The following is a 19,743-nucleotide window of genomic DNA, read 5'->3' on the forward strand; positions in this document are numbered from 1 at the left end:
AGGTCTCTTGCTCATGCGCAGTCAGTTGACCTGCGATCGGGCTCCTGGGAACCTTATTCGGATAAGATTAGGCTACGACGTCCGAGCAACGGACGCCTTGTCCTCGACCTCGTATTACATACTACCCAAGATGTCAGGGCATCGCCACGTTTTCAAGGCCCGGTTTGGCATGACTCGGGCCCTGAGCACGGAGCACGTTTGCCTGACATTTGAGTTTGCTGAAGACATGGAGAGGAGATGGACACGGCACATCATTGGCGACCCAGGAACGACTATTGTCGCCATGATATGATCAGTATCAAGGATGTGGAACCGATGCACAGCACCGGCTTACTCGGAGTAGAAGTCATAGCACTCTTGGTACGTGTTCAGCAGGTACCTGCCTACGTTGCTCCAAGTTAGTATTACAACAAGTGGCATCATAGACTCGATGTCGCACATATGCACGCAGCTGGCGACAAATTACGTACAGCGATGGGCTCCACCGACCTGCATGCGCAAGGCTGCACCCAAGGGGTTGAGGGTTGAAGTGGTGCTACCGTGATGCTGCAGTAGTACTGGGAGAGTAGCTGCGTACTCTGCTGTGGGTTGAGCTCCTAAAACCCAAAGTGTGCTAGCTTGTCTTCTTAGATTTGAGAACTTGGACCAATCTATCGACATTTTTATCTTTTTTATCGTCTTATCCACTTGTCAGCTGCCTCACCTCGCGCAAAGCCATTCCGGAATAATTACTACGAAGTGCGAATTTGCTTTTGCTCCTGCAGCTGCCCAGTGAAATGAGGGGACAGCCGAGTCGCGACAGCTGGGGGCACCAGGGGAAAGAAACCGGTTATCGAACTATTGAAATCGCGCATCGATTTGCAGGGAAGAAATTACCGGACCCGGACCGAGCCTTGGTCTTATTCTTGAAAATGGACCTGAAACCTGATTGCTTGAAACCAAGCCACGGTTGATTAGTTATTATTACAGTTACACTAAGCAGTGCATTATGCATACGGATAAGGCCGTTGGAGCTGAGGCTTGCGCTTGCGAGAAGTTGGAGAGACGGCCTGTCCCGGCCTGTCAGCGACTCAGCATGCAGCCCGCATCGCCATGCACCGCACTGGCAGTCATTTGTCAGGCACCGCCCACCCTCCTCCAGCCGGTCGGGGATTAGGGCTAGGCAAAACAGGGAATCGCAGACGCTAAGTGAGCGTCAAACCGCCATCTCGACAATCGACAGTCCACGGAGGTCCTAGTCTAGTCTGAGAGCCGAGAGAAAATCGCGCTTAGATGAAAGCTCGATGCTCAAGTGCCACGAAGCTGTACACAATCCAGAGCACGACTCCAGGTGTACACGTACACCAGTACGTACTGTGAGTGCAAGCGCGAGGACTTCCGCCTACGAATGTTGAATGGATTAGGTCAATGATATCAACAGATTATCGATGATCGATGTCATATTATTAAGTCACGATGCGGCGCGCGATACGCGGTGGGGTATATTAACTCTATTATACATGCCGTAGCTTCAATCGTGTAGCAGGTAGAAGGAAAGCGGAACAGAAGATAAGAAAAAGAAAGAAGATTGGAACAGAAGCAATGCACACTCAGGCAACGTCCATGTCAGCCTCGCGCAATCCATCCAGGAGACAAGTTGGGTAGATGAGTCAATGATGGCATGGCATGGCTGCGCTTTGACGTCCACGCGGTGGTGTGGCGGCGGCGATGATCGATAACCAAAAAGCCGGGCAAGCGCTGCCGAATCAGCGCGCAAGATCGGAACCCCCTGAAAGGCTGGGTTGGACAAGCACATGCGACTGAAACGGGCTGCGGCGGTGTCGTGTCATGATGCTGTCATGGCGATATTGCTTTGCGGGGTTGGCGCCTTAAAATGATTGCTGACAAGGCTGGGCTGATGGCAAGCAGTAGCAAGAGTGGGGTGATTTGATAGTGATTGTCGTCAGACAGGGGCCCCTGCACCAGAGTGAAGATCGAATACCCGCGGGTACCGGCAGACAGGATTGCGTCGTAATCTGAGAGCGCTATTGCAGAAGAAGTTGGTGCAATGCGCCCGCGCTCGCTCCATTGGTGGATTGAAATAGTGAAGATAGGTGATGATGAAATAGAGTAGCCGGAAAGTGAAACGAGAAGGTCGATAAGAATGAAGTGAAGATTAGGCGCCGAAAATCACAATTGTCGTTGCTTGAGATTGCGCTGGTCTATGCAAGTCGAGATTAAAAACGAAGAAGCGAGTGAAAAGGCGTAGTAGTAGAAGTAATGGTAAAGTAGCTGATAGATAGAAAAGGCCGTGGTAAAGTTCCAAGAGTGGTATCATATCCAATACCATTGCGATGTCCCTAGCGCAACGAGTGTCGCGCAGGTTCCCTGGAGTGTTCCAGGGGAACACCGCATGATGGAGTCGCTCGAGTCGATGGTCGTCAGGTTCGTCAGAAAGCCGAAATACTGGCTTACTTGGGAAGAGGAGGCAGAGGGCCCTTTGGAGGAGGTCCAGGGCAAGGAGGGAACTGAGATGTACCGACGGAAGGCATGATGCTGATGTGAAGAGGTCTTGTTGGCGTGATTGCCTGAGTAGTGGTAGGTGATGGTGGGAGAATAGACGCTGTGATGTGTGGTCTGTTGTGTGGAATGCTGTATTGTAGGCTTGTAGCTTTGAAACTTGAAGAGAGAAATCGCAAAGAGGGTCGACAGCGCTTATTATAGGATGCCTTGAGGAAGAAGCGAGCTGATCAAGATTATATGTCCGACCTGGACCCAGAAAAATCAAATAAAATCCATAAAATGAAAGCAGAGAAGCTAAACAAAAAAAAAATAAATAAAATAAATCTCAGCATTATTATTATTATTATTATTTTTTGAAGGGCATCCCTGATCGCTTCCAGAAAATGGGCCCCACCCTAACCGGACAGAGGGAGACGAACGACGTCAGTCTCAGACACTAGTCTGGTTCCGCCATATGGCCAGCCCCCAAAGAGGAAACCCCGCGGAAGCTTTCTAGAAATCGTTCCCGTCCTCTGCTACTTCACCGCCGAACGGTTTTTGCCTCCCCCTTTTCTGTCCCACCATTACTGATCATTTCCCGGCGTCTATAAATCCAAAACACTGCTCCAATGACAAAACACACACTATGTCCTAGCGGCCCACTTCGAGATCTGATGACTTACCTGTTCTTGGGAATGGGGATGTATGTTACCACGAAGGAGCCGTATGGTCGACTAGCGGTGGGCCGGGCTGCGCGCCGTTTCTGTCAACCTCGTATCGTTACCAGGTGTACTGACCACCGTACGAGGGATGCTGGTGGAATGTTCAGGTGTCAGCTGCTTCTTTTGATTCAGATTGTGCATTCTTGCCCAGTCGCCGACACGTGCCGGTTCGTCGATCCTGGCCGGACAGGGTCGGCAGGGATAAGACTGGAGAGCGCAAAGAGAGCGGGTTTCGCAGAAATGTCAGCCAATCATAATGTCGCGGCTCGATAGTGCTTACTAGCCCACTAACCCACTCTGAGTGATGAATCATCAGGATTCAGGCTTCAGGATGAGCGGAGATCTTAGCCTCAGCGAGTCTGCCAGAATGTCGGGACAGGTTCCAAATTCCAAGCCACCACAAGTTCACCAGCAAAACATTCAACCAGCCAGCACAGGCAAGATGAGCTGCTGATCACTCAAATCTCAGGCTGTGCCGCTGTGGAAGAACGGCAAGGCCGCCCCTGCAGCCTTGGTCAGGGGTGGTGTCAGGAGAGTCTTGTGAGATTGTGACAGGTCCCCGCATGGTTGCACAACGAAGATGCCTGGCTTTGGAATCAGCTCCCAACAGGGATTACCTCGAATCTTCGCTATCATCGGTCGTTTTAGCCGACTGAGAGGAAACCCCGCCCGCCAACAAGACCTGATTATTACTTGCCGTTGCAGATGATCATGTTAGCGGTGTTTGTCGTCTCATCAAGCCATGACTCATTATTCCCCAGCTGGTTTTAAACCAGCCTTCGTGAAACTTGAAGCTTGATGTCGCTTGGTCGAATCGCGGGGAGCCCCCGACCCCAATTCTTTTTTTGGGGGGGAGGAACACGAGGCCTAAGACATCGATCGACATGAGCTCTTGCTGATAAACAGCGGCCGATGACCTGTCATACCTGGCGTTTGCTTGCAGGAAAATATCGAATTCTATTATCGACTGTCCAGCCACTCTGCCCAAGTCTTGACTTTCAGTTTGCTATTATTGGGTCTGTTCCTGGTTGCTCTAATGTTGAGATCTTTGCGGCCCCTTAGAAGTCTCCCGTACTGGGGAAGCTAGAGGCCACGGTGCATCGGCGACAGACGTCTCTCGCGGTTAGAGACTCGGTAGTTTTGTTCCATCTAGTTCGAAATATGTCCATCAAGTTCTCCAAGGAACGACCACGTATGACCGCCCAACATCATCTATATCCAATAATACCTAGACAATTCCAAGCGCGGGCTAATGCACATCCTCCGATCCTTCCTGCGTACCTACAGTGTAGTACTGCATGGGCCCGAGACGATCATCTGCAGGTGTAAGCGCGGATGAAGGGCAGCTTTCGATGCCTTGATCCTTGCTAGGCTCTTGCGCTCCTGCATACTGCGTGCGTTAGGTTGTTACGAAACCTCTCCCCAACCAGGCCAGGTCTCCAGCAGTGGCAAAGCACTCCATGACCCCAATAAATGATGGTTCCTCCAGAGATAAGTTATTATTATGATCACCACTGCAGGAGATGATGAACGCGTTGCGAGTTTGCGGCGGGGGCTCCGCAGACGGTTGATGGACAGTAAATCAAACAGGACCGGACAGATCAATCACATGGTTTCAGATGATGGATCGCAAATCTGGAGCACGACAGTCACCAAGTGTGTGGCAAAACACATGGCAACGACGGCAAGCCAGGCACGGCGCCAAACTTTCACTGCCCCAGCCCAGGTGGAGGAACTCAGGAAGCGGTCCTCCTTGAAATGAGCGACCCGCAATTGGCGCTGGTCTTCCGCACCGTTGATGAAAGCGAACGATGACTGGATCACAGTTCTTCCCCTGACTCGAGAGAGTCGACCTAAATCCAAGATTCTTTGCAGCTAGGGCTGCTTGGCAATCTGCGAGGTTGGCGACGGCGTTCCTGAATCCTTGCTAGTAAGACGGCTGCACAAGGATGCCTCGCAGCCTACAGGATGATAATCAGTCATTGACATTGCTAATGACCTTGCAGTAATATATCGGGAACCGACAAATGACGATTATCACGATTGACCACGATAGTGATCCGGGAAGCTCGGGAGAAGTTCAGCCGGAAAATTCCAAGCATTTACCGGATACACGGCGGTCACTCGGCGATTACCAGTGTGGAACTGCGAAGGCTTCATCCTTGTCCCGCACAGAATGCGCTTTCCCTTCGAGTTTCAACTCCGCGACTCCATCGGTCCCAACTATCGGTCTTGGGACCGAGGGGTAATGGATGTGCTAAGGATAGATAATCATTGACCATGGTTCTCAACATTTTCTTCCGAGCGGACCCTGAGCCGTTTTACCGCCGACAGTTGGGCCTCTGATCTCATGCGGCCAACTCTAGCTCGGGGTTTGAACTGCTCTCCGACGGGACCGTGTCTCATTAATCGACCTAGCAATTCCGCGCTTGAGAACGGAACCCATACAAGGCTTCTAACTTCAAACATTTTTGCCGAGCTGCCGGGCGGTGCTCCTTAGCGTCCTAACTAGTACATAGCGCGCTCGCTACGTACTAGATGGCTGTTTAGTACTATCAGGACGCAGTATCTAAGCCCTACAAACCACGGAGCAACGGTGAACATGATCTTTTACCCACCAGACAGGTCAAATGAACATGAGGATATTTCCATTTGGCTGACCGCTAACCGCGCCAACCGTAAAATCTATCCGCGTAGTAGTAGTGATATCAATTCCATTAGTCTAACTCCGTAAACGGAACGGTGACCGGCGGCTCTGACGACTTGGCAACATCATCGTCATCTTGATCCACGCAACTTCCAACGCAAGATAATCCATGTCCTGCGGATTGGAATGGGAAGCCGTGGTCTCGCCTCCTTGCTTCTTGCTAAAATCAAAAATTTGGTGGATCTACATACAAGCTCCGGGCCAGCGACATGGCTATCGTATCTACGGAGTATTCCACCTCAATATGTCGATATCATGACGTTTGAAGTCGAAACACCCAATATTTCCGTGATCAGTGATAGGGTCCCGTAGTGGCCGTTGGAGCCTGACCCGTTACTCGCCGGAAGATGAACCGAGACTTTACACTGGAACCAATCTGGCCCCGGCCTCTGTGTCCACGTATGTTAGGCATCACATTAACAGGAAACGGCAGGATGCTGATATGAACTTGATATGATACTGGTCGTATCCGATAATGAAGCTGGCTGCGCTAGGTTTCAGACTTGAAACGTCATACTGTAGCCTTGGCATATCACTTCAGGTACGTATGACTTGCAGGATTGCGTGCAGCTGACGAAGGTACGTAGATTTTGTGGAACTGCGGAGTGGAAAGTCTGCAGGCAGATATTATGACATGCATGGTATACTATGGCATCAAGCTCGATCTCGGACGTATAGAGTACTTGTTATCTACTCTACATGACGCCACAAATTTAGTTTAGTCATTCCTGCAGAATTAAAGCGCTAGAGGGGTCTCGGCGCAATGCGAATCCGATTTCGAGCTCTTTTGTCAAATCTGGAATGGTTATGGTGGACGAGTCATTGCAGGCTTCCGATATCTGGGCCTGATAACGGTCCACCTGCATGCTGATACTGAAGACGTAGTTACGGATTGACTCGGATCTCTTGCGCGTGAAACCACATTTAGTTTATCCAAGACATAAATGTGGCCTTCTAGGGCTGGCCAGGGCGTAAGTTGCAGGCAGCGTTTCGGTTAAAGGCATCGCAGCTCCTCTTCTGTCCCTGCATCGGATTAGATACGCGATCAAGAGTAATCGGTTATCGGCGTAGCCGCAAGTCGCAGAGCATGCCATTCCTGTTCTAGTGATACCGGGGGGTGTCGTATGTTAACTGTTCCATTGTCCTGCGAGCCCTGTGCGAGTTGCGACAAGCGTGCGTGCGCCAGTGCAATCCGCCACTGAGATCAAGCAGGCTAGGGAGTAAACACCCGGCGCACTCAGATGGAAAAAATTATTCTGTAGGCGGCATGCTAGATCATCTTCAGCCGACAGTCGTCTGACGTTGATGATTCGGAGGTCCGAACGTATCCCAAACCGAGCCCCAATCTAGTCTTCATCGAGATCTCCCTGAGCCTGTGTAGATATCCACTCTTCCATCAACGCTTGGCGCTTGGGCTCTGCTGCCTCGATCCCGGCTTTTTCCTTGTTTCCCTTTCGCGTAACAAGCAAACAAAGCATCCAGCCGTGGATATTGAAACCCTCGTAGTTTGTTCTGAAACGCATCTTCTTGTCCTCACCCTCGTGTGTTTCCGGCAGCTGCCCATCTCTCTTGCGTTTACCGCGCTGCCCTTCTGTAGCATTGTCCTCTTCCTCTGACCCCGCTTGTGGAATTGCATCCATGTTGACTCCCGATTCGCTATCACTCTCAACCAGGATGCCGGTGTCTACCTGTCCACCATTTTCCTCGCTTGATTCGGTCCGAGTGCGCTTATTTCTCGGCTGTTCAAAATCCTTACGCCGCGTCAGGAGCGAATGGCGGGTGCGCGATTCCCGGAGAAACACAGTGACCTCGAAATCCTCTGCGTTCCTGTAAGATATAGCGGGTCAAAGGTTAGGTTTCAGAGCACACCTTCCGCAATAATATCCTTGACAGGCTTCCCTTTCTTTCGAGCATATAATCTCTCATTCTCCTCTCGCAGTTTTGGAAGTACTAATGGCCGAATGGCGGCGAAGATGCGAGGCAGAACAGGCCCGCGGCTATCAAGAAGCCATCGCGTGTCGGAGGGGTCCTCGAGGTAGATCCGACATTCAAGTACGGAGAACTTGCTAATCCGTAGATACCGCCGGATCGGGGCCATTACTACGCCCTGTGCGCAAATGAGAAGCTTGTGGCATAGTGCTGTGATAGACTAGTGGTGGATGACATACGCACGAACCTCAAGTCACCTGAGCTTCAGTCAGGTGACTTAATCTGTCCCTACGACCAATCAACGAAAGGAAGAATAACAGTAACTTTGCACTCCACCAGTTTTCCCCCAAGGTCCTCAAAAAGTCTTCGACATCAGGGCCGGATCTGTCTTCCAAGGTCCTCAATGCCCACTGCACCCGGAATAGCCCGCTTGAAGTATTCTCTCACAGTGCCCGCACCATGAGCCAACCTCTCCTCTCCCCCGCCTTCACTTCAATTCACATCTATAAGCTTGCTTGGAGCTCTTACAGCTACCACAGGCCTTCTAGCTAACCGAACGACTCTTTTCTAAAGCAGCTCATTTCTTCACAGTCCTTTCCCCAGTGTGGTTTGCTTTACGCAGTTCGTGCTGGGTTGTGTTACATCCCACGACCTGCAACCACGAAGGTCCTCACGCTAGTTCCTGTTCGCCCACCTTTCGTGTCAAGTCGGCACTCTTGATAGGCCTAGCACACTTTTAAGGACGTCAAGAAGCAGCGCCTCGACGGGCATTACTTCTAGAGGAGCCGTATCCTTGCGTGGGGGGTCATCCTTTTACCTTATAAGAAGCGCACGACAAGAAAACCAAGAGAAAACCAAGAAAACCGATCTCTTTGCAAGGAACTAGGTGTCTTCGTCTCAATTCCACGTGGTTTCGACTCGGCCTGCATTGCATTCGTATCCGACAATTGACACCATTTGATAGGGTCCATCTGCATCAGGGCAGTCGATTGGCTCTTTGTGCCCCGTATATCGGTTCTGTGCAACGCGGACAACCCTTCATTTGCTATCAGAATCCTTCTCGCTAGGATGAATCCGATCCATGCTCTTCTTCGTCGAGCCGAAGATGGTTCTCTTCCAACTTGCGAAACGGGCAACGAGTATGATGGGCGCATGGGCGTGCGCATCTCCTCTATTTTCGTGATCCTTGTCGGCTCCGCCTTTGGCGCCTTATTTCCTGTCTTTGCGAGCAGCTTCCAGAATTCCAAGGTCCCTGGCTGGGCATTCTTCATTGCCAAGTACTTTGGTTCTGGAGTTATCATTGCGACCGCTTTCATCCACCTGCTGGGTCCTGCAGAAGAAGCCCTTCGAAATGAGTGCCTCAGCGGCCCAATCACTGATTATTCCTGGGCGGAGGGAATCATCCTTATGACAATCGTGGTTCTATTCTTTGTCGAGATGATGGTTATACGATATTCACGTTTCGGTGAGGGCCACAGCCATGACAATGACTCTCACAGCGACCACTCCCATACTCATAGCCACGCCGGTGAGCTCAAGAGCACTGAGCTGTCGCCAAACGATGTAAACCATCATATGCCTGGCGAGGACCACCTAGGCCATTCTCGAGAACACCGTGACCTCGAACTAGCTGAGAAGGGCGTTGATCTTAATGAGTACATGGCTCAGCTGACCTCCGTCTTCATCCTGGAGTTCGGAATCATCTTCCATTCGATTTTCATCGGCTTAACCCTGGCAGTGTCCGGGTCTGAGTTCACCACTCTTTACATCGTTCTGGTCTTTCACCAAACATTTGAGGGTCTGGGTCTGGGTTCTCGCCTGGCCACAATCCCATGGCCCCGCTCAAAACGCTGGACCCCATACTTTTTAGGTATGGGATACGCAATCTCCACACCAATTGCCATAGCTATCGGCCTGGGCGTCCGCCAGTCCTATCCTCCCGAAGGCTACACCACTCTCGTCGTCAATGGAGTGTTCGATTCAATCTCAGCTGGTATCTTGATCTACACTGCTCTTGTCGAGCTGATGGCCCACGAATTCATGTTCAGCACCTCGATGCGCAAAGCGCCGCTTAAGAGTGTGCTCGCCGCGTTCGGTCTTCTGTGTTTAGGCGCCCTTTTGATGGCGCTTCTCGGGAAATGGGCGTGATTTAAAACTTCTTAAAAATGAGTTTTACCATTTATCCCTGCTGGTCAGAACATATATATATATGGTCTATATTTAGATTGCCGGAGGCATTTGCTTACATTTTCGCCAAAACCCTTCTTGAATGTCATGACGAATCGTGATAAGATATATCATCTGTATCCTTCGGTTGTACTGCGTAGTCCCTAATTCTAATCTTCTCAAGTCGGTGATCCCGTTTACTTGAAGCAAGGGACAGACCGTAATATATGTACGTGTGATTCCTGCTTCCTTGGCATTATCCAGACAACAAATCTCAAGCACGGCGGTAAATGAAAATATCCTTAGGATAATGTTAATCTTGCTTTCAATTCGCAAATAGCTACCTACCTAATACTACATGAAGCACAGCGGCATCAATGCTTTCAGGGCAAGCTACCGACTGCAAGACAATCAATAAGCCACCATAGATATTCAAGATCGCTATTCACTGGGGTATCGTAGCTCTGTGTATATGTGGCAGTCTATCTATATGCACATCTGGTATTAAAGACTCTATCGGGAAATGATCCCGCGAGACCCATCCCGTTATCAGCTCAGTCCATCGCATCAAGTCGATTTTCCTCCACAGCTTCATTCTCTGAAACCAAAATACCAACCAAACACTCCCCCAGGATCGCATCCCAATTGACCCACGGATGAATCTCCAGGAATAGCTTTCCTGAATCCTTCCCGGCTCCTCTCAACAGCTCTCCCTTTCCACCAGGATGAAACGGCAGATACGGTGAGATATTATAGACTTTGCCCTGGTATGATGTCCACGCATCTGTCCCTTTCCGGCCATTCTGCGCTTTCAGCATCGACGGCGTGACCTTGATTAGTGTTCCCGGGAGATTCGCGCCGCGTAGTTTGTGGTTTGGGTTTGAGGTTAGGGCTGCCCAGTCGAGAGGGGAGAATCCGGGTTCGAGAACGGCGCGTTGAGACGCCTTTTTGGCGGGTTTGAGGGTCACAGAGTTCGGGGAGAGAGAGTTGGAATTGGAGTTTGTAGTGGCCGGGCGCATTCCTGGTGGGACTCGCAGGGTTGATGCCGTTGAGGGGGGTGGGCTGAGAAGACTGGCACCGCTGCCTGGTCGCGGTCGAGGGAGTCGGCCAGGTGGTGGAGCGAGCATATTTTGCGCTTGTGGTCTTGGTTGTCTTTGGGGTGTTGATTGTTGGATGCGTGAAGGAGGCGGGGGGGGGGGCATAAGAGAGGCGGCGTCATTTACGACGGGCGGCTGCTCTACGCTCGGATCTGCCATTATTTCTGTAGACGTGGGCGTTGAGGATGGGATCATCAATGAACTCGTTATCTGACTCTGGCGTGCTGTATCATGCTGCGCTTTATGAAGGGTGTTCTCGTCCTTGTCGCTTGCGCTGTCATTCAACTGGAAGGAGGGGACGTCTAGGACTGGGACTGGGACGGTTGACGCAGACGATTTCGGGGTTGTCTGGACCTCTTCAACGGGCCCATCCTTTACTAACGCTGGTTGCGACTTGAGCCTAAGCGTGGGAGGGTTCTCTTCGTTTTTCTCCTTCGCTTTCCCCTCTTCCTTTTCGGCGGACTTGCGGGCTCGATCGGCGACAGATGGCTGTGGCTCGGGGAACCAGCTCGCCGGGGGGTGTCGGTAGAGGAGGAAGCATGTAGTGGCGACGACTATGGCAACGCCTACCCAGCCCATGAGGGGCAGATAGAAATAGTAAAAAGGATTTATTTGAAGGTACGAAGTGTCTTGAGGCTGAAGATGATTGCCGATTTATAATAGCAACGAGTGGCCCGTGCTTACATCTCAGGTCAGGCTCGACAATTTATTGATCATTACCCAACTGCTATTACCTATTAGGTAGAGAGTACTACTTTTGCACTTATCATGATACTGGTATACTAACGACATGGAAATAATTTCATAAAAGCCTTGATTTCTCGCACGCAGCAGAGTCCAAGGTGTATCACGTGACTTCGCGATATAGCGCGTCGCCGGAAAGATCAAAAGAACATGGAATCCACAGCGCGCTGCGCGTCCAAATGCCCTCATGGATCCTCTTGAACCCATTCTAGATGGCTTGAACACCGCACAGAGAGACGCGGTCACCTCACCCGCGCCGATTTTACAAGTCCTTGCTCCTCCAGGTTCGGGAAAGACCAAAACGTTGACCTCGCGCGTCGCGTACCTCCTCGCTCATGACGGATATCGCCCGCAAGATGTTATCTGTTGCACATTCACCATCAAGGCCAGTCGGGAAATGCGAGAGCGTCTGGCCAAATTGGTAGGTGATCACGTACAGTCGAGGCTCATCTTAGGGACGTTTCACTCGATTTGTCGACGATACTTGGTGACGTACGGGCATTTGATAGGGCTGCAAAAGGGGTTTGGAATTGCAGATTCAGGGGATTCGCTAGCGATCATACGGGTTAGCTGATGTCTCTGGTGGGGTGTTGGCGATGTAATGCTAAAGAACCTGCAGAGAATCGTAAAGCGGCTGCAGCTTGGAATTCAACCCAACACGGCGAGAGCTCGTATATCGCATCAGAAAGCGCACGGCGTATCTCCCGATGATGTAGCGGCAAAGCAGAACAAGAATAGCAAGCTTCTAGAGCATCGCGAATTCGTCCAAGTATACCGGGAGTACGAGAGTGAGCTCGCAACATCGAATTTACTCGATTACGATGACCTATTGCTACGATGCGCGGAGTTGCTGCGAAAACACCCAAAATGTGTATCCAACGTACAGGTGGTCTTGGTGGATGAATTTCAGGACACGAATCAGATCCAGTACGACCTCATGAACCTTCTTGCGTCTTGGAACAGGCGCATTACAGTCGTTGGTGATCCAGATCAAAGCATCTACGGATTTCGTTCCGCGGAGATCGAGAACCTCAAACGGATGCAGCGGCTATACAGCAATACAGAGGTTGTACTTTTGGAGGATAACTACCGTTCATCGGGCTCGATCCTCAAGTCTGCGCAAGATGTGATTGAACAAGATTCATCTAGGCCAGCAAAAAAGTTGCAGCCAACGCACACCTTTGGCACGCTGCCTGTACTGCGCAAGCTGCCGTCAGCCGAAGACGAAGCTCAGTGGCTGGTACTTGAGATCAAAAGATGCATAGTTCTAACGGGAAAGTTATTGAAGTATTCCGATTTCGCCATTCTACTCAGATCAGCGTCGCTGTCACGGCAGATTGAGTCCGCCATGGGGAAACATGGCGTTCCTTATCGAATGGTTGGTGGCCAGAGATTCTTTGATCGAGTCGAGGTCAAGCTTCTCCTAGACTACTTACGAGTTATAAGTCATCCCGAAAACACGGAAGCACTTCTACGTATCATCAACGTTCCTTCAAGAAAGATTGGAGAGGAGACCGTTAAGATGCTCGTAAACGGGGCCGAGAAAGCTGGCAAACCGCTGTGGGACTACATCAAAGATGTAGCGCAAGGTCGCAGGTCGACCGAGAAAGCCATGTCGAAGCCTACTAATCAAGGGCTCTCCAGTCTAGTTGGCCTCATTGAATACTCTAGGGAGAAGCTCCGCCAGTGCGTCGACAGATCGGCACCTCGAAAGCTGCTGGAGATCGTGATGAATAGACTCTCTTTTCGCGAATTCATTACGGCGACTTATGGGTCAAATGATGAAAACAGATGGGCAAACGTGGAGGAACTAATGAGCCAGGCAGACGATTCAACTGCGGCTGATGAAAGTGAACAGGATGAGAGTCTTCCTGAAATTGCCGGCCTACCTCAGCAAGAGTCGCATCCTGGTGAAGAAGCCTTGTCCAGATTCCTAGCTAATGTGGCTTTATCAACCGAGGTCCAGCCGAAAGAAGAGACTGGAGGGGAAGACCAAGCGCAAGAGAAAGTTACCATCTCGACGATCCATGCAGCAAAAGGCCTAGAGTGGCCCGTGGTGTTTATTCCGGCAGCTTACGAGGGTATCATCCCGCACTCACGAGCAGAAGACTCCGACGAAGAGAGACGGCTGCTTTATGTGGCTATGACTAGAGCGCAGGCCTTGCTATACCTGAGTTATCCGCTTCGGCAGGCCCGAGAAAACGCAGAGACTAATGTGACGTCGTTTCTTCCGCAAGAATTAATCACTTCGCGCCTGCGCCCGGTTGGACCGAAACTGGACGAGAAGGTTGTTTATGGGATTGCAGATATACTGCGTCGAGAACGGCCGTCGGCCGTAGCCATGTTGGAAGGACTTGATTCTCTCCCTTCTGTCTACGACGACCAATGGACTGAGGACGGACGAGAGTCGCCAGGCATGATTATTCGATGGGACGGCTCTCGGGCGACCGATGACGAACCAAGCAGTAAACGGCGCCGATACGAGAGGGAGCAGTACTCGCCAACTATGTCCATCACGAGCATGTCTTCGACAAATAGAATGAACGGCTCGAGCTTCATGGCACCTACTACCATGTCCGGGTTCTCGACAGCCCGTGAGTATATAGCGACGACAATCCAAAGACAGGAGCAGCCCTTACAGGTAGAACGCGGGGCCAAATCGAAGCCTGTGGTTGCTTTCAGTCGTCCGTCCGGCCCTCAGAAAAGTATTGCGTCCTTCTTTGGCCAGTCCCCAGCCCAGTCAACACAGCAGAGGGGGCTCGTCCAGCCTCTACCGAACAGCTCGGGCGTCCTGGATCACCCTGGTAGACCCTTGCACCCCCGACAATCCAACGCCATCCCAACGCAGTATATCGGTCATCGACCACCAATTCAACATTTCCGCCCACCTCGCCCAGCTCTCGAACCTTCTAACCCAAACCGCTACACATGGTTGGCTGCATCCTCGAGGCCGACGGACAAGGCAAATTCGCCCAAGAGTCAGGTACACACGGTCATCGACACAAACGAAGGGCGCAAGGACTCTGCGGCGAGCGAAGCTCAAGGCTGTGCAGGCTCACGGCCGGGTATTGTGACCGTCGGAACTGGAGCTGGGGGTATGCGACCAGCGGCCACGTTCCACACTACCACAATGTCGATGGTACAGTCTCAGTCGGGAGGGCCGGCGAGAAGGACGCTGGGGATCCGACGCAGTATGAACGGATGGGAAGAGCGGATGAAGCGGGTGAACAAGTAAGCTGCGACTGACTTGGGGAGGGAAGGCGCCGCACGTTGCTTGGATATTCGTAGCTGGGCATGGCGGTCAGGCAGCAGTGCCCTTGTTACTACGTACTTGTTTCTTCTCGGCTACGATCACGGTTGTACAGAGTATGACGCAGTGCGATAGTGAAGGCAGAAAATACCGCGGCTGCCAATAGTAATGTATTTACTCTGCAGTATGCGCCATACCACTTCGGTAGGTGTGTAAGCAGACAACTCAATCTTACGAGTCCAATGATGATCAGCTGGTTTAACTCTCTACACGTATCTAGAGAGCTCTAGTAGTTCATGCGCTTGCTTGACATCACTGCCTTACTCAGCTCAGCGCCTCAGCCACCGCTCTCTTTGTCAGTCCAGTTCTCGATCCTCCTCAGCTGGACTCGAAATATAGAAAGAAGCCTGGAACGAGCGTGCCTGAAACAAAACAAGACAGAACCCCCTGACAACTCACTCAACTGTGGATCCCACGATCTAGAATCAATGATTGTCACCGGCTAACCTGCATACCCGGCCATCCACGTATGTACAAAGTATGGACTACGAAAGAGCTAAACTACGGAGAACTCCACGCTGGAAAAGTCTGTGCATTGGGGCCTTGGGGATCCGGAGCGGTGAGGAAGATAGCATGAGTACCATCATGCTCCAGATCCCCATTCTAAGTGGGTGATCATCTCAATTACTCTTAAGGGGTGGTTGAACTCGGTGGTGATTAACAGAAGACAGAGATGCGTAGCACAGCACTCCGTTGCCTACACACCGAGGAATAGATCTACATTGTGAACGCAAGAGAAAAACAGTACCAAGTGGAACGGTAAATAATAGTTCCTGAGCAGAGTATCCTCTGTACAGAGTTGGCGTACAAAAATGGACACCGTTCCTCCATGGCCCATTCCAGGTCCAGACGCAGCTCCTGCCCATTCCCTCGTAGTGGTAGACCGGCAGCAGGAAGCTTCATGCACGGAGTCCTCCGCAGTCCGTCCGTACATTTTCCCCAGGGGCTGGGACTGGGGACCAAGGAGTCAACGTCAGCAAGCATACTGCTTGCATACCGTGGAGCTAGTCCAAGGCGAGGCAAGGCGGATTGCCTAAGAATAACATTCAGTAGACGGCTAGCTTAAACTGACACGAGCGCGAGCGAGAGAGAGCGAGAGCAGCACCGAGTTGTACTTCCGAGATTTCCCGTGTCACAGAGCAAGAACGAGGCGAGACGTTGCTTTCGCCAGCCTAGTTTTCCCGACACCTAGACTGGAAATTCCAGCCAACCTGGTCGCCAACGTGATGGCACCACACAGGATGGCAGCTGGGAAGCCGAGTTATCCATGCGGTATGGAGCGGAGTGGAGTGGAGTGAAACTGGACATGTTGACGGATCACTGGATGCGGTTAGAGCGGGTTATGTCATCAGGGGCCTGCCGCTATGCTGGTTTGGGCATGGTCTATAATTAGACGATGGTCAAGTGACACGTTGTATTGGTTGTAAGATACAAAGTAAGTTACGAAATTTTATCCAACCAAAAGCCAGATATTGTGTATCAAGGCGTTAGATACCATAGGAATCCAGACTGTACTCGTCGCTCGTTAATTATTCTGGCTGGACAAAGACAAAGCAGAAACCAAGTAGACAAATCAGATGGGAAGAGAGGAAAAGTAGACGAAACCAGGACCAGCCTCATTTTGTCATTGCCACTGTGGCGAGACAGTCTGAGCCCAGCAGACCGACTGACAGGGGTTCGTGAGTCTCAAAGGCGATCTCGTTATCCAGATCAGATTCCAGACCACCCAAGGCATGATCCGGTTTGCCGCCTCGCCCTGGAGGATAAGGAAGGCTCCTGAACATCCCCGACAGTTCGACTATCCCTGGAATGGAATGATATGACACTCCGACCGACGTAGACGAGACACTTGTCTCTTTCTGGCGAGCAGCAGTAGTATTGAGTGTTGATGATGCACTGATGCAGAGCAGTAAGACTCCGTCTGGGGTCATCCAGCCAGCCGGATCGGTATCTGGAGCTGTACGGAGGAGCTGTGCTGCTAATTTCGTTTGACTGACTGCTTCTATTCCTCTTTCGAACAGCTTCGTCCTTGCGTCCGGAATATGGTACAAAAGGATCCTCAGTCCTCTTCTGCTTCCTCCCTTCACTTCACCATCAATCACCATCTCAAAGATCGATTCCAAGTCAGCCTGACTCTTTACTCACCCTCGCACCCTCGCACCCTCGCTCTCACCCTCTGCTCACCCTCTACCACCCTTTGAGCCTCACTGAGCCTTGCTGCGCCACGACCTGTCACCTATATATCCTGGAGCAGAACGACTATATATACTCCCTTCAAGCTCCAGCTCCACCATCAATCATTCAAAACAATCAATCCAATCTACTTTATTTTCACTCTGCACGTCAAGATGCCCATTAAAGTCAACGACTCAAATTCCGACCTGTCCAGCAATGGCAGCAGCAGCGGTGATCAGGTGGTCGTCGTCCCCAATCTACGAGGTATGCATTCTACGCTTACTATGCTACTACGCTTGACTCTCAACAATACTAACGGCTTCTGCATAGGATCCAATTCCGGTCCGCGAAAAACACAACTTCCGGTCATTGTCCACAACGGCGGCGGTCAGACGTATGATGAGACGCGGCCGTCTGACTGGGATAGACAGCGATGGAAGTAGAGAGTTGCTCAACTCTCTTGTCCTCCCTGCTTAGCTGCTGGCAGCTCTGCGGACGGCCTGCTCGGTCTGGAGAGTACGGTGCTAGTTCCAGCTTCGTCGGCTTCATACAAAAGTGAGGCGAGATCGACGGGTCCAGCGCCCGAAGCGGACTAGCCTCGGTCTAACCGCTTCGGTCTCTGGCGCTCGCTCTCCAGTTCGACTGACCGCATTATTTCCCCTGTACAGTGATTGTCATGACCCTCATTACTCGTTGCAAAGTGCCCATTCTTGTGGTCTGCAGCGCATTGCATTGCATTGTATTTTATGTTTCTCTCCCTTTCTCAGGCCAAGGGTCAGAGCACACGTGTTACCTCAGACTCTCAGGAGTCCGTCACCCCAGGTTCCGGTCGCCTGTCGCTTCCCCAACCTTGTTGTATACTAAACTTCACCTTGCTTTTTTCCCCTTCCTGTTCGGCATAGCGTGGGTGGTTATCTGTTTTTGTCTTCGCTTTCTTGTCACGTCGCTCCTTTATTCGCTGGCCTGATCTCGATCACCTCACCTCTGGGAAAAGACAAGACGCCCCTCGGCATCGCTGGGCTGCGGCTGGATCTGTGATCAGTCCATTCTGCACTACGCTGACATCCTCACCACACCCGTCTATTTCCAAGTCATCTTTCAGACCCCAAATTGCCTCCCTTCTATTGATCAGCTGGGTCCAGACCACCGATCTGCACCGCACGAACGCAAGAAGGATTAGGAACTGGGGACCAGGGATCAGATCAGGTCTTCGTCACGTCCACGAATGTCTGTTACTCCTACTACTGGCTACTACTGTACTATACCAGAACACTACTACTACCACTACCACCGGCCTAGAGATATACTTTCGGGTTAGCTATTATGGATACTAAATTATCAACTGCTACAGTCTGGCAACTAATCCTTGTGCTACTCCAATTCACCAAGACCAAATAATTAGGTTTAATGAATAGATAAATCAGGGGATAGTACTTAGTAGAAGTCCCGCTACAGCTCCAGAAAGACGGTGAGCAGAGACCCTGCCAATGAGCCAGTCAACGCTTACTGCGCTTCTGTCAGACTTGCAGTTATGGCTACCCCGGACATTCTCCGCTTCCGTCCGTGGCTCCGACACTCATCTAAGCCTGCAACCTGCGTCTCTCACCGATTGTCTTTGTCAGGTATGCAGTGTATTATTGTTCCCGACATTCCAGTTCCGCGGTCAACTTGCCTCGTCTACATCTTCTAGTATGCGAATGCAAAGGCGAAGTAGCTACTGCTGCACAGTGCGCACTGACGAGACTCGCTGAGTTGGCAGATGTAAGGTATGCACAACGAACGTACCCCGTATCCATCTCGAGTCAGGTTACCGATTGAGAGCGGAAAATGAGGTGCATGGAAGTCGACTGACCGCTCTATGGTATGCTCTACGAGTTATTATACGTTTCAACCACGTCTTCTTTGACAGAAAAAGAATGAAAAAGAAATAATTCGCCTTTTCAATGGATCGACTAAATCGTCCTTAAGTACTATCTAGCGCTCTGTAAGTATGTATGCAGAAACTCTTGGGCAACAGTTAGCCCTCTCGTCCCCCTCTTTCAATGGATCGCCCTCAGGCTCAATCTCCTCGGGCAGGGACAGGAATATTTTTTTTTGCTAGTTTTGTGAGAATCCTGGTTTTGATGCTTTTTTTGGACGGAACATCCTTTCACCAACCAAGGACTGTGCTCATGTTAGATGAGCACATGCAGAGGTGACAAGGTGAAACCACATTAAAATCTTTATATGACGTCGTGTATCGAGGAAGGGTAAAGGCAAAGGGGAAAGGGGGAAAGGTAGAAAAGAACAGGAGTTGGACGTTCGCGTCATTTGTCCAGACCACAACGGGTCTTCAGAAACTCCAAGGGGATCAAATGAATAACAATAAATTTCAGGCAGTTAGATGCAATCTGAACTCGAGATGCTCGCGCT

At 51.0% G+C, this 19,743-nt stretch overlaps 5 protein-coding genes across 5 annotated transcripts; 3 read left to right on the forward strand and 2 right to left on the reverse strand.

Annotated features, from left to right (window-relative positions):
* Positions 1 to 7,256: 7,256 nt before the first annotated feature.
* On the reverse strand, positions 7,257 to 8,008 carry BDW70DRAFT_155654 (uncharacterized protein; the record flags this gene model as incomplete). Its single annotated transcript, XM_073740070.1, has 2 exons — positions 7,257 to 7,729; positions 7,780 to 8,008. 2 exons carry the CDS (start codon positions 8,006 to 8,008, stop codon positions 7,257 to 7,259), a joined length of 702 nt encoding a protein of 233 aa, XP_073600810.1.
* Positions 8,009 to 8,234: 226 nt separating this feature from the next.
* zrfB (low-affinity Zn(2+) transporter ZRT2) lies at positions 8,235 to 10,110 on the forward strand. The gene has a single exon (XM_073735210.1). The coding sequence runs from the start codon at positions 8,908 to 8,910 to the stop codon at positions 9,985 to 9,987; it is 1,080 nt and encodes a 359-aa protein (XP_073600811.1). The 5' UTR covers positions 8,235 to 8,907; the 3' UTR covers positions 9,988 to 10,110.
* Positions 10,111 to 10,424: 314 nt separating this feature from the next.
* BDW70DRAFT_127069 (cytochrome b5-like heme/steroid binding domain-containing protein) lies at positions 10,425 to 11,193 on the reverse strand. Its single transcript, XM_073735211.1, has one exon. It carries the CDS (start codon positions 11,130 to 11,132, stop codon positions 10,560 to 10,562), a length of 573 nt encoding a protein of 190 aa, XP_073600812.1. The 5' UTR covers positions 11,133 to 11,193; the 3' UTR covers positions 10,425 to 10,559.
* A 6,311-nt stretch (positions 11,194 to 17,504) lies between these two features.
* BDW70DRAFT_155658 (uncharacterized protein) lies at positions 17,505 to 17,774 on the forward strand (the record flags this gene model as incomplete). Its single annotated transcript, XM_073740071.1, has 2 exons — positions 17,505 to 17,595; positions 17,662 to 17,774. The coding sequence occupies 2 exons, from the start codon at positions 17,505 to 17,507 to the stop codon at positions 17,772 to 17,774; spliced, it is 204 nt and encodes a 67-aa protein (XP_073600813.1).
* Positions 17,775 to 18,772: 998 nt separating this feature from the next.
* Positions 18,773 to 19,248, forward strand: BDW70DRAFT_127075 (uncharacterized protein). Its single transcript, XM_073735212.1, has one exon. The coding sequence runs from the start codon at positions 18,819 to 18,821 to the stop codon at positions 19,080 to 19,082; it is 264 nt and encodes an 87-aa protein (XP_073600814.1). The 5' UTR covers positions 18,773 to 18,818; the 3' UTR covers positions 19,083 to 19,248.
* The last annotated feature ends 495 nt before the right edge of the window (positions 19,249 to 19,743 follow it).

This window comes from Aspergillus foveolatus, assembly GCF_047715535.1.
Source record: "Aspergillus foveolatus strain CBS 279.81 unplaced genomic scaffold BDW70scaffold_2, whole genome shotgun sequence".
Classification (NCBI taxonomy): domain Eukaryota; kingdom Fungi; phylum Ascomycota; class Eurotiomycetes; order Eurotiales; family Aspergillaceae; genus Aspergillus; species Aspergillus foveolatus.